We start from the raw sequence: 14,282 nt of genomic DNA, 5'->3' as shown, positions 1-14,282 counted from the left end.
AAGTTCAATTTTTTTTTTCAAAGAGGAGTGTAAGAGATCTTTTTTCTTTTAAATATATTTTATTGATTTTTTACACAGAGGAAGGGAGAGGGATAGAGAGTTAGAAACATCGATGAGAGAGCAACATCGATCAGCTGCCTCCTGCACACCCGACCCTGGGGATGTGCCCGCAACCAAGGTACATGCCCTTGACTGGAATCGAACCTGGGGCCTTTCAGTCAGTCCGCAGGCCGACGCTCTAGCCAAACCAGTCAGGGCCCAAAGTTCAATTTTTACACAAATTATTACTATAAAATTCTTTAGACATTCCGAGAAGATAAGTGCTTTTCCTTTTGGATTTTTTTTTAAGCAAGCTGTATCAAAGCCTATAATTTCCAAAGCAATTGTCAATTAAACTACACTGGAAACTGGTTGAAAGGCCCTTTCTATTATCCAATTAAATGCACTTACTGCTTTGATAAAATCTACATGATCCCCTTTTCCCTCTAATTCAAACACTTGACATTTCTTTTTTACTTTGGCAACACCCTACTGTTTTCCCTATCCTACCCCATCACTAAGTCTCGTAGTTCATAAATTTAACTAATTCCTAGTTCAAAGGGGTCCAAAATTGATAACAAAAGCGGCAATTGGGCAACCCAGACTAGAGTATATTTCTATCATGTAAAAATGAAGCAAGCTTTGAAATTTGAATTAGATAAATCTTAAACAACATGCATTTCAATATGCTAGAATAGTCTTACAGGCTAAAGCCATCAAATACATAAATTTAAGAATTATTTTCAACATTATCAATTAATTTTATGTCTCAGTAGCTAGCTGGCCAATTTGCAATGTTTAAAATTAATAACCAAGCATAATTTGGCCAGCTAAACTAAACACTTGTCTAATATATTCCTATGCTAACACAAAATGATCTTTTCTTGAAAAATGATCTTGCTCCTAACAAAATTAAGTATGTTTATAGTATAGTATAAGCAGTAACAATGTTAAATTATGTGAAGAAAAACAATTGGAATAGCACCACCATCTGGTAAGTTGTATGTTTTGGGTAACAAAGCTGACAATCTTAGAAGAATAAGAGAAAATGTAGGAGTGAGGGGGTAGAGAGAATCCCAATACTACTTGATAACTCTTATAAAACATTAGGAAATGCTATCAATACCTTTGGATCCCTCTTTGTCTATAGATTACTTCAAATATATGACTGCATGATAAATTCTGTATGTGCTAAGGGGCTGACCATTTTTTTCAATGTTGTTTATCTAGCCCCTGAAGCCCAATATATTTTTTAATGAATGGATATTAGTTTTGTTTTGTTTTAAATGATTCCAGTAAAAGTAAAAACTCTTTGAGGTGTAAGACGAAGAGATGGTAATGAGAAGGAAACGCACCTAACTGGGAAAGTACTGCTAAGCGACATATATAATAAGAGGTAGCAGTTTCACAGTTAGAGGAAAGTCACGTAAGTTCCTATTCTCTCTCACGATCCCCAAATAAATTTAAAATAATTTTTCAGGTGGTTGAAAATGTGTAGAGAAACATTTTCTATTCGTTAAGTAAATTTCAAAGTGGTACAAATACAGAAAATCACAAGTGCATAGCACTATAATTATAGTGACTACCTTTTGTAATAGTTTATGTTATTATATTTTTAATATGATGGAAATAAACAAATCTGGAAGATGAAATTGCCTTTTAGGAATGTAAGTTTTAGCACTGCAGCTCAGAAGACAAATAAAAAGGATTTAAATAGAGCTCTAGACCATAAAATCCTCTGGTTGGCCAAACTATGCGTGAGTCAGCCAGGTGTTCCCTCTCACCAGCGGATCTACTGGAAAAGAGATGGGTGGCCTAGAGCATGGAAGAAAAGGAAAATCCTGACTTACACTGTCTTCAAATCTAAAAGAGCATAGTTTGTCTCATTAGGTGAACATCATCAGTCAGATGTTTTTATCATTTTTTAACTTCAAAATATGGCTTGAAAATAGCCTCAGTGGCCCTTATTTAGATAACTGAGTAGAGTCAATAAATTTTCAAATGTAAATTTATAAAAATTTTACCATTCTGAATGACGTTACTCAGCTAAACACAGATATGGAGTTACCAAGACTATAAAATCAGCCAGCAAAGCTCACCCCTTGTTTTCTCCAGCACTTGCAATGGCAGAAGCTATTAATTAGTCAGAATCATGATGCTCTGAGGGCTAGAGACTTTATACTTTCAAAGTCAGTTGTTGTAGCAGAAAAAAATGACATAAGAATCAGATTCAGAGAGGGAAAAAACTACCAAAAAGATAACTATCCTTAGGAGTAAGCTTATACACAGTATTTAGTAGACACTATTGTAAACAGCTGGTATCTTAATAATTTAGCAGCAATGAACCCAAAAACTCTTATTTATGTGTATACATATCCTAGATAAGATTACTCATTGAAAGGAGAGAAAATTATTAGATGCTCTAAAGTCAAAGTTTAAGTTTAAAAAATTTACGGGTAATTGGACATATTTCTATAAATGTCCTAGTTACTCTTTGTAAAGTATTTATTTTTAGGTTATTTACTGTGTCTTGGGTATTGTTGGCAATTTAAATAATGTCCTTGTCTGTAGGTATAAAGAGATACTTTTTTCTTTATAGGAAGCCTCACTATCTGAGAGAGAATGGAAGCAAGGCCTAGAATCAGTATCACTGTCAGAATTAACAGATATGGAGAAGAAAGAACTGCTGCCTTTGGGCAATGCATTATCCTTTTCAGATCACTAGGGTATTGCTGTTGGTGAGTATATTAGAAAGGCTGAATCGAACTTCAGAGACTAATCAGGGTATTATTGTTTCACTGGACAGATCAAGCCTGGATAAGTAACCACAAGGAAAACTGAGGTATACTTTTCACAGGCATTTTTTTAAAGGCTAACTGAACAGTGTATAAATTAACATAAGAAAGGCAATCATTAACAGCAGTTAATAGATACTCTCTGACTGAATAATTTTCCTCCCTACAGTTCCCCACTATAATTTTTCCTTTTCATGTCTACCCATCATTTTGATGCTGGCAACTGGATTCAAGTTTCCTTTTCCCTTTAAATCTAGAAAAATAAGCTAAATGCAAAGCCATTATTCTCTCATTCTATGCTTCCATTTACTCAAAGGCAGCGGTTCTCAACCTGTGGGTCCCAACCCCTTTGGGGGTCGAACGACCCTTTCACAGGGGTCGCCTAAGACCATCCTGCATATCAGATATTTACATTACGATTCATAACAGTAGCAAAATTACAGTTATGAAGTAGCAACGAAAATAATTTTATGGTTGGGGGTCACCACAACATGAGGAACTGTATTTAAAGGGCCAGAAGGTTAAGAACCACTGCTCTAAGGATTCAGAAACAATCATTTGGATAACTTTATGTTAAAAAAAAATTCACTCTTTAATATTCCCCATATGTGACAGAATAGTTTGACTTGCCCCTTTCATTTGATGCATAACTTTTCTGAGTACCTGTGTCATCTCACTGTATCAAATTATGATAAACCGAAGGATAGCATATTATAACGAAATGTATCTTCTGAGGTCTAACAAATTTATAACAGAAGATATTTAAAGGATTTTTCCTCCTTCATAGATTTTTCCCCTCAGCCAATAATAAATTATCTATGAAGTACATGGATTTGATGTTTAAAATTAAAATTAAAATAAAAACATAAAACCAAACAAAAAAACACACACGACTTCAAACACTGTTTTGTAGAGTTATTTTGTTCTGGTGCATTTACAGTTTAATTATACTCTAGTAAAGAAACTATAATATTCAAAATTAATTCATTAGAACCTCCAACTAGTTTAAAGGCTTACTAAGATCTCATGACCAAATACCTTAGCTAACAAAACACACTGAGTTTCTTGTTAATACAAAAGAATCCTTCGTTCAATAGCCTTGCGACAGATTGGACATTCACTCATTCGGTCTCCACAGAGTTGGCACGTTCCATGGCCACAGAGGAAAATCATATTCTTTAGACGATCCAAACACACTGGGCACATTGTCTGGATGGGAGATAATAAATAAAATAATAAATGCTGAGACATTTTATATTTTGAAAGTGTAGCATGTGACAACTCTGTAACATCATTTTCTTTTGTTTTAGTTAAGTAATGTTTTGTTGCTTAGAATTTTTTTTAACTTAAAAAAAATTATTTTTAATTGAATGCCCAGCAGGAGAATTTGTGGCCGGTCAACCTTTTTCTATATGCCCAATCTCCATATGGCTGCTAGTGAAGATTTAAAATAAAAGAGGAGAGAGTTATTCAGATGCTTTCTCTTGGTAGCCCTGAAGAGGCCCTGAAAAAAAAATCCCATCAATTCCTCAGAAAATGAATTGTGTCTTAGTGTTTAAATACTTTAATGATGAAACATGGTAATAAAGATAACTTAAGGAGGAAACTTCTTTCAATGGTAAACTTCGGATAAAGGTAGAGCTGAGTTATTCTTTTAGGATCCATATACGGTGTCATTATCTATATATATAAAAGCGTAATATGCAAATCAACTGGACAGCGGAACAACTGGTTGGCTATGACGTGCATTGACTCCCAGGGGGCAGATGCTCAATGCAGGAGCTGCCCCCAGCCCGCAGGCCCAGATTACTTGATCGGTGCCTGCTGGCCAACCTCTTGGTACCTCCCCCCGGCCGGTAGGCTCTGATCGCCTGATGGGAAATGGGGAACCGAGGGTGGGTGGCAGTGAACATGGGTGGTGCCAGGGCCCCAATCGCCCCGCCGGTCACCCCACACACAGAGGGCAACTGGCAGAGGTGGCAGGGGGTGGGGCCGACTGCTGGGAGGTGGGGAAGATCGGCTCTGACTGCAGGCCAGGCCTAGCGACCCTACCCATGCATGAATTTCATGCACCGGGCCTCTAGTTTATTATAAAAAGAATTTTAATTCACAATCTTATCTAATAAGAGAAACATGCAAATTGACCATACCTCCGCTACACCCACAAGCCACGCCCACCGGCCAATCAGGAGCAAGTATGCAAATAAAACCAACCAAGATGGCGGCAGCCCCGGAGCTGGAGCGAACAGGAGGCTTGGGTTGCCCCCGGCGATGGAGGAAGCCAAGCTTCCCGCCCGCCCTGGCCAGCTGTGAGCTCCGCTCAAGGGGTGATCAGGCAGGCAGGCAGAGGCAGTTAGGGGCAATCAGACAGGCAAGTGAGCAGTTAGGGGTAATCAGGCAGTCAGGCAGAGTGGTTAGGGGCAATCAGGCAGGTGAGCGGTTAGGAGCCAGCAGTCCCAGATTGTGAGAGGGATATCCGACTGCCGGTTTAGGCCCAATCCCTGTAAACCAGCAGTACGACATCCTTTGAAGGGTCCCAGATTGAAGAGGGTGCAGGCCGGGCTGAGGAACACCCCTTTCCCCCATGCACGAATTTCGTGCACCGTGCCACTAGTTGGGAGATAAAATGCTTTTTCCCAGAAGGTGTATTCAAAGATCAGTTTTAAGTGTCTAAGGAAAAAGAACTGAGATTCTAAGGAGCTTTAAAAATTTTAAATCATTTTATTTTATACTAGAATGAGCTAAATATGTTCCTACTTTAATATTCTTACATTAAGAACTTATAAATCCATATTTATCTTTACTTGCTACTATATAACAAGTATTACTAGGTGTTGGATTTCAGAAGAAAAATTGACCCAATCATAGAGTTTTCATCTTTTCAGATGGGTGTTTTAATTCCTAATAAACATATACAGTTAGTTCTAAATTAGTTATCACAAGGGTCATTAGTTATCCTGGGTTACTATCTATTAACTATGTTATATTCTTACAAATTCAGACAGAAAAGACAAGTGCTAACTCTAACAATTGCATGGCAACACTGATGTATTTATCTAAAGAAATAATAGCTCAATCCTTTGAATTAAATCAGATGTAATTGCTGGATCAAATAGCAAGGTTGGGGAGGAGAAAGACTTTCTTACCTATCCCTACAAGTTTTAGCTATTCTTTTCTTATTTTATTGTTGCTTTCATTAAATATTGGGTAGATATAAGAGCATTTCTGTTTGTATGTATCTATAATAATAAAAGCATAATATGCAAATCGACCCAAAGGCTGAACAGCAGAACGACTGTCCTTCCAGACTACCTTCCGGACAAAGGCGGGGCTGCGAGGGCCAAGGCAGCCAGGGCTGCAAAGGCCTACTCTTGCAGGACTCTAGTAACATATAAAGAACAGTATGACCACCATGCAGTTTAAAACATAAAAGACTACCTTTTATTTTGAAGCCCTTCCACACATCCTCCCTAATCCTTTCTATCTACTCCTCACTGATAACTATTCTGAATTTTACATTTATCTTTCCCTTGCTTCTCATTATGATGTGTGTGTATGTGTGTATTTTGGAAGTATACCATCTATACATAAATGTACACAACTCATAAATGTACAGTTTTTTGTTTGTTTTTTAATTATATTTTTATTCATTTCAGAAAGGAAAGGAGAGGGAGAGAGAGATAGAAACATCAATGATGAGAGAGAATCATTGATTGGCTGCCTCCTACACGCCCCACACCAGGGATCAATCCCACAACCTGGGCATGTGTCTTGACTGGGAATCGAACCATGACTTCCTGGTTCATAGGTTGATGCTCAACCACTGAGACACGCCGGCCAGGCATAAGTGAACAGTTTAATGAAAGTTCACAAACTCATAAAATGCATGTAATTGATAGTTAAATCAAGAAGTGGAGTATCAGTCCTCTAGAAATTTCTTTCATGCCTCCTCCCAGACATCCCAGGCAAGAAAACCACTACCCTTGATTTTAAACACCATCTGAATGATTATCTTTCCAAGTTTACATCCCCAAACATATTTTGTTTAGTTTATTAGATAAATGACAAATTTCCCCGTGTTTTTACTGACATTCCTGCCAGCATTGTGAGTTATGGTTGCTACATATTCTGCCTAAACACATTGACAGTTTTTAACACTAAGTTTTTCCCACAGTCTGGTAAGTGGCAAAAGGTACCTCATAGTGGTTTTAATTTTTATTCATTACTAATGTGGTTTAGCATTTTTTCATGCTTATGGTCATTTGTGTGTTTCCTATTTTGTAAATCTTTCAACTAGATTTTACCTGCTGTAAATATTCAAATACTACAAGTGATACATTAATATGAGCCATTCCTATTATAGGAAACACTAGTAGTTTTATAGAAAAATATGAAATGCCACTCTCAGAATCATTTTTACCATGCAGAAAGCCTTATTACCTGCTCCTTAATGTCCTGCAACTGCTGCTGCAACTTCTGCACATCTGCGTTGACATTTGTATTATCTTTGTCCTTTTGTAACACTGGGATATTTCCACTTGCTATAATAGAGATTAAAAAAAATCTAATGTTATGACTGTTTTGACACAATAATGGTTTTTTATTTCTAAAATTATTACTGTTTTATTAAAAAACACAAGACTATGCCCTAACTGGTTTGGCTCAGTGGATAGAGCGTCAGCCTACAGACTCAAGGGTCCCAGGTTCAATTCCAGTCAAGGGCATGTACCTTGGTTGCAGGCACATCCCCAGCAGTGGGTGTGCAGGAGGCAGCTGATCGATGTTTCTCTCTCATCGATGTTTCTAACTCTCTATCCTTTCCCTTCCTCTCTGTAAAAAAACCAATAAAATATATTTAAAAAAAACAAAACCAAGACTATTATTAGAATCCTCTTTAAATATTGTTTTTACATGTGGACAACCAATCAGTAGTAATATTCATGTTATACTCCCTCACTTATAATTTTCAAAAAGAAATAGCTTTACATATTAATATCAGATTTTATTTAACACAGCTAAACCAGACTTTTGGGTTTTTCAAGGCTCTACTTGCTTCCTTTGACAAGTTCACAAGTACATTTTATACTTACTTTCCCTGTTCCTGCACTCTATGAACCCAAGAAGACAAAACCCAAGAAGACAAGCAATTATTCTAGACAATTCTGGCAGCAAGCCACCTTTCCTTTATTCCCAACTCTACTTGTTGTTAGTGATCTGAGATGAGGCACTCCATGAAAAAAAGGCCATGATCAGTGGCCTACTAAATGGAGGGACATTTTTTATTTCACTTTTCCTGCTCTCTAGATTCTTGGTCTTTTATTCTAGTTAATCTATTCCTGGGATTATATTCTGCTCTACCGGTGATAAAGACAAAAGCCCTGGTACACTAATGTTTTCCTCATCTGTACACAGACCAAAGAAATCAAAGACACCAGCCAGCTTACAGTAGTGCAAAGATGAAAAACATTTTTACATAGACATACTATTGAAAAGGTTAAAGGTAAATAATTTACTTTTCATCTTTCCACTTGTTCACTAGAATATTCTTCAGTTTATCTACAGTTACTCTGTCCAAATTATTATTATTATTCCATAAAATACTCAAGTACTCTAGGTAAACCTGCTAGATATAGGAATAAGGTTAATACTTTAGTACACTAAAAATAATAATTTGTAATATGATGATCCCCCAAGATACACTAAACTTCATCTTTAAAATAGACAGCAAATTTTCTTTAAGCAAGCATACAATAATAATCTTTATATTACAGATGAAGGTGTCTTAAAAGACTAATGTTTAAAGTTCTATAATCATAGCGCAAGCTAGAAAATTTTCAGGTTTCTAGTAATGTAACAAGAGCAAAACCCTACCTGTTCCTCTGTAAATTTGAGTCATATACTTTATGTTTTACAAGACCACAGTGTTCTATACATGAGAAGATATGTTCAGGGAAGTCCCAACAAGATGGATAATGCGTAAGAAATCCACTTACAGATATCATCAGTGGTATCTTCTGAACTTTTACCTCCACAACACATAATAAAAGGCAGTCTTCGCTCAACCACTGCCCGACACTGCACACACTTTTTCATCAGGTTAGCACAGTCTGGAAAATAACAACAGGACACTTCTTACAAAAAGAGAACATGAATAAGAAGAGGGTTGCCTTTCTCTGCTCATTCTTATAATTTTAACACTGAGATAAAACACATCCTGCAGGCCAAACCCAACCAGTAGACTATTTTTGTAAATAAAGTTTTAATGGAAAATAGTCCAACCCTTTCATCAACATAGTCTATGGCTGCTTTGGCACTAAAATGGCAAAGTTGGGTAGTTGAAAACAGAAACTACACAGCCCACAAATCAAAAATATTTATCATTTAACCTTTTGCAGAAAAAAATTTGCTAACTTCTGCACTATGAAAACTTAAATAGCTTGAGCTCTTATAACTTAAAACAGAATTATCTTTCTACATGCACTCTGACCACTGATCATAGGCATTATACCAGTCTTTGGTAAACAGAAACAATTACTTGTAGCAGAATGCTACAGTAGAAAACCTTAATCCAGTGGTTCTCAACCTTGGCTGCACATTAGAATCACCAGGGGATCTTTTGAAAATCCTGATTTCTGGGCCTCATCCTCCAGAAATTCTGTTTCTTTGTTACTAATGTTGTGGCCCCACCCCATAACAAAGAAACAGAATTTCCGGAGGATGGGGCCCAGAAATCAGGATTTTAAAAAGATTCCCAGGTGATTCTAATGTGCAGCCAAGGTTGAGAACCACTGCCTTAATCCTTTCTTTAGTTGAACTGCCTATCAGAATGAAAAAGCAAATCTAGGTTACTGAGATTTATCTACCATGCAATTTGTATATTATGTTAGAAATATTAAAAATCAATACCTACTAAGTGAACTATTTTATAATAGGAGTTACCATGCTTTTACCTTGGGCCCATTTAAATAAGGTATCATTTATTAAATGTGTTTAAAATCCTTCACTGACAAATGTAAAAAGCAAAGGGGAGATAACAGTAACACTGACAAAGTATGAACTTGAAAAGAATAAAGGAGATATATAAAGGCAAAGTTTAAAACATCTCTTAAACTTTAATATTATCCTCATGAAGAAAAGATTTTTATAAGTTCTCTTGACATAGAGGTTAAATTAAGAATGGCTAAGAAGGCCAGAAATTATAACCCCAAATATTGCTGTGGGTGGCTCAGTATTGGGTAAATTATGCAAGAAAAGCAATATTAAGGTGAAGACAAATGAAGATGTGCTAATTTTATATGTGAGAAAGGACTAGACCAGCTGTTCTCAACCTGTGGGTTGTCAACCTGTGGGTTGCAACCCCTTTGGGGGTCGAACGACCCTTTCACAGGAGTCGCCTAAGACCATCGGAAAACACATATATAATTACATATTGTTTTTGTGATTAATCACTATGCTTTAATTATGTTCAATTTGTAACAATGAAAATACATCCTGCATATCAGATATTTACATTACGATTCATAACAGTAGCAAAATTACAGTTATGAAGTAGCAGCGAACATAATTTTATGGTTGGGGGTCACCACAACATGAGGAACTGTATTAAGGGTCGCGGCATTAGGAAGGTTGAGAACCACTGGACTAGACAAAATGTTTCAACATTCATTTTTAGAAATAAGTTTCTATTGTGTGTGAGAAGCGATCATTTTGTGCTAAAACAAATAAAATCAAAATTTGACGTAGTGGAACCCAGCATATTTAGTATTCTTTAAGGCTCAGGAGCAAGGAGGAAAATAGGTGGCATTCTGGTTGAAAGAAAGAAATAGAAGGTACTAGAGGCCCACCAACTTTGTTGTTCATAAGTTATCAAAAAATGTGTTTCATTTTCTATTTTTATAGGCTGAGGAAGTTTGTATAGGCTGTAGAGAGCACCTGGGAAGGCACATGGGCATGTCTTTAATTATTGTCAGCTGAAGCCAAAGCCACGTCCTGGAAACACGTTTTGCCAAAAGGCAGGAGTGTTGTCAGCTTGACCTTCAGCCCAGGTGCCAGGGAGTGGGTTTTGTTATTTAAATCCAGCCAAGCACCAGGAATGAATACAACTCGGGCCCACCCAAGAATGCAAATAATCGCCTTTGTCTTGACTTTTAGTAAAACTTCCTGTTTTTTGCTGGATAAAATAAACAGACTGTATCAGCTCTGGGTCACTGTCTCTGTTCCTGTCCCAATCAGAGGACAGCTGTCCCACCTAGCCCCAGCTTTTTTTTTTTTTTAATATATTTTTATTGATTTTTTTTACAGAGAGGAAGGGAGAGAGCTAGAGAGTCAGAAACATTGATGAGAGAGAAACATCGACCAGCTGCCTCCTGCACACTCCCCACTGGGGATGTGCCCACAACCCAAGTACATGCCCTTGACCAGAATCGAACCTGGAGCCTTTCAGTCCACAGGCCGACACTCTATCCATTGAGCCAAACCGGTCTTGGCAGGCCCCACCTTTTTTCTTCTACCTCTGTGTCTGTCTCTTTCTTTCATTTTCTCAATCCCCAGCTGCCCCTGCTCAGGAACCAGACTGCTCTCTAGTCGTGCTGGACACGGAGTAGAGAGACATATTTACAATAGGCTACTTACTCTCACAAGCACACATGTGTCCACATGGTTGAAAAAGAACAGCTGCTTTCTTGTCTGAGCATACCACACATTCTTCAATCTACAAAAAAGAGGTTACACAGCAGAAGGGTAAACATCTACAGATAAAACTCTAAGTTTCTTTTGTATACAAATGTATTTCCTCTATAAGGAAACACTCTGGGCATGAGAAATTTAATACATACTTCTCTGTCCTCTACTCTCTTGGTTACTCATTTTCCCTGCTTAGCAGGTTCTATCTCCACTTTATTCTTCCTACCTGTCCTAAAGAATGATATAAAAAACTCAATTTCCTCTGAAGTTAGGAAGACCAGACTAGACTTCAATTTTCTTTTTCTTTTTTAAAAAAACTATTTTTGGGAGAAAAAAATGAAAGAACAAAATAGATTTCCAATACTAATAAAAATTTAACCAAACTGCTAAAACCCAAGGGGATTTTTCTGTTTACCCACATCTGAGAAATGCTACCTAACACAACCAAGACGGTCAATTCTCCAACACTGGCTAGAGCCAAAAGTTTTGCGCTATTCTTTCTCTCTGATTTCTAGTCTCCCACAATCTATCCATAATTTCTCTCAATTTTACCTCCTCTTCATCAGTTAATCTGAGTTTTGAGTGTATAACTATTTCTTAACTTTGGCTTCTTTTACCCCCCACTCACCTATTCTTCTCCCTTATGACACACATTTAGTTTATCCACATCTTTTTAATTTAATATTACAACACACCTATAACTTCATCTAAACAACCAAACAATGCATGCATGCTACTCTCCCTGGACTTTCCAACTTACACCCTATATGTGCAGAGAATTTATACAGTTGTAGTAACAGGGGAAAGCAGTAAGACATTGTATTTATATTCCTGGATTCAAATTCCAGAGCCAGTACTAACAAATTGCCTAACATTGATGAGCTGCTGCCTTTTACAAATCTGAATGCTAAAGAACAATCCTTCACAGGTAGTAAAGAGTAAATTAGAAGATAGGGAGAGGAGTCAGGTGACCCTTATTCAAGTATACCCTGAGACTGTGAGGACATAACTGAACTATGATATAGCAATAGGGAAGAGTAGAAAGAGTTTTGAGAACATTTAAGAAGACTTGGTAACTAAAAAAAGTGAGGAATGAATGGTGTAGAAGTCTGGTACATATGCTAAGTTTCTGACTTAACTACTGATTCCAAACAGTTGAAAGAAGCAAATTTCAGTCTTCTACAGCTCATAGTACTAAGACTAGGGCAGTGATGGCGAACCTTTTGAGCTCGGCGTGTCAGCATTTTGAAAAACCCTAACTTAACTCTGGTGCCGTGTCACATCTACAAATTTTTGATATTTGCAACCATAGTAAAACAAAGACATATTTTTGATATTTATTTTATATATTTAAATGCCATTTAACAAAGAAAAATCAACCAAAAAAATGAGTCTGCGTGTCATAGGTTCGCCATCACGGGACTAGGGTGTTCTTTCCATCTCTAGGATTATACATCCAGGCTTCAGTCCAATTCAAGGTCTGATTACAGTGAAAGGAATGGTTGGTTCCCTTCAGTATAGTCATATAGCCCGCAACTGATTAAAAACACTTAGCAGTACACCTCCAGAATTGTGGGGTGGGGAGCAAAAATAGGAAAACCTGGACATGGGATGCTAAGGAGCCCATAGCCTGAGGTAAGTATACTAATTTTAATAACTCCCAAAAGAGGTTTTCCTCCCCCATGAAAGGAGACTGGCTAGGGCTGGACCTTGGCTAAGTCTAAAAGATGTCAGTCAGCCATCCATTTGGCTGGCTAGTAAACTAAACAGAAAAGCAGGAACAATCTGGGTGAAAGAGGAAATAAAAATTCCAAATGTTAGCAACTGGGGACATAGACAAAAATGTTAAGGGCAATGATGACAGGGAGGTGAAACTCTAATCTAACCTTGGTATATAAGGAGTATTTTTTCCTATAATATTTTAAGAACTACTATGCTAAGTACTGATGAAAGATTAAAATGTAACAATGAACAAAAAGAGTAAGTTAAATGTTATGAGTAACATGTTTAGTTCGATGTCTAATATAGAATCTGTGCCGAATTCATGAGAATTCTCTTCACCTCAAGAAACCAAGATGGTGGCATAGGTAAACACCGGAGATTGCTGCCTCCCACAACCACTTCAAAAATACAACTAAAAGACAAAACGGACATCATCCAGAACCACAGGAAGGCTGGCTGAGTGGAAATTCTACAACTAGAATGAAAGAGAAAAGCACACTGAGACTCAGAGGAGGTGTGGAAGTAAAGTGCTGAGGTACGGAGGCACAGGTGGAAAGGGCTGGCAGCTCAGGATGCGGTTGTCTTTTTCAATCGGGAGGGAGTCTCAAGCTCCTGACTGCTCTGAACTCCAGTTCTGGGCGAGTCTCTGGGGACCCAGACTCATACGGAGAGAAACTGGACTGTCTGGCACTGGGACAGGAATGTGAGGGAGACATCAGAGGAGTGTGTGAAATAAAGTGCTGAGGTACGGAGGCACAGGTGGAAAGGGCTGGCAGCTCAGGATGCGGTTGTCTTTTTCAATCGGGAGGGAGTCTCAAGCTCCTGACTGCTCTGAACTCCAGTTCTGGGCGAGTCTCTGGAGACCCAGACTCATATGGGGAGAAACTGAACTGTCTGGCATCGGTCGGAACTCAAGGGCGGCTTTCTCTCAAAGGTGCTTGCAGCGCTTACCGGGACACTGAGACCCAGGACCTCTTAGGGCAAGGCTGAGGAGCAGCCATAGCTGTTGGCTCCGCCCTGTTGATTCCCTGAGTCTCTGCCACA

The 14,282-nt window shown here is 37.9% G+C and overlaps 1 protein-coding gene across 1 annotated transcript in view; it reads right to left on the bottom strand.

Annotated features, from left to right (window-relative positions):
* Positions 1-3,736: 3,736 nt before the first annotated feature.
* Positions 3,737-14,282, bottom strand: part of MIB1 (mindbomb E3 ubiquitin protein ligase 1) — a 90,892-nt gene continuing 80,346 nt past the window's right edge. The window contains exons 18-21 of the mRNA XM_015562719.1: positions 11,466-11,544; positions 8,828-8,941; positions 7,275-7,375; positions 3,737-4,043 (exon numbers count right to left, since the gene is read on the bottom strand). Coding sequence (XP_015418205.1) covers positions 3,903-4,043; positions 7,275-7,375; positions 8,828-8,941; positions 11,466-11,544 — 435 coding nt within the window. The 3' untranslated portion in view covers positions 3,737-3,902. The remainder of the gene's footprint in view (positions 4,044-7,274; positions 7,376-8,827; positions 8,942-11,465; positions 11,545-14,282) is intronic.

This window comes from Myotis davidii, unplaced genomic scaffold, assembly GCF_000327345.1.
Source record: "Myotis davidii unplaced genomic scaffold, ASM32734v1 scaffold96, whole genome shotgun sequence".
NCBI classification, from domain to species: Eukaryota; Metazoa; Chordata; class Mammalia; order Chiroptera; family Vespertilionidae; genus Myotis; species Myotis davidii.
Note: the sequence above shows the minus strand (reverse complement) of the source record. Positions and strands in the feature narration are given on the sequence as shown.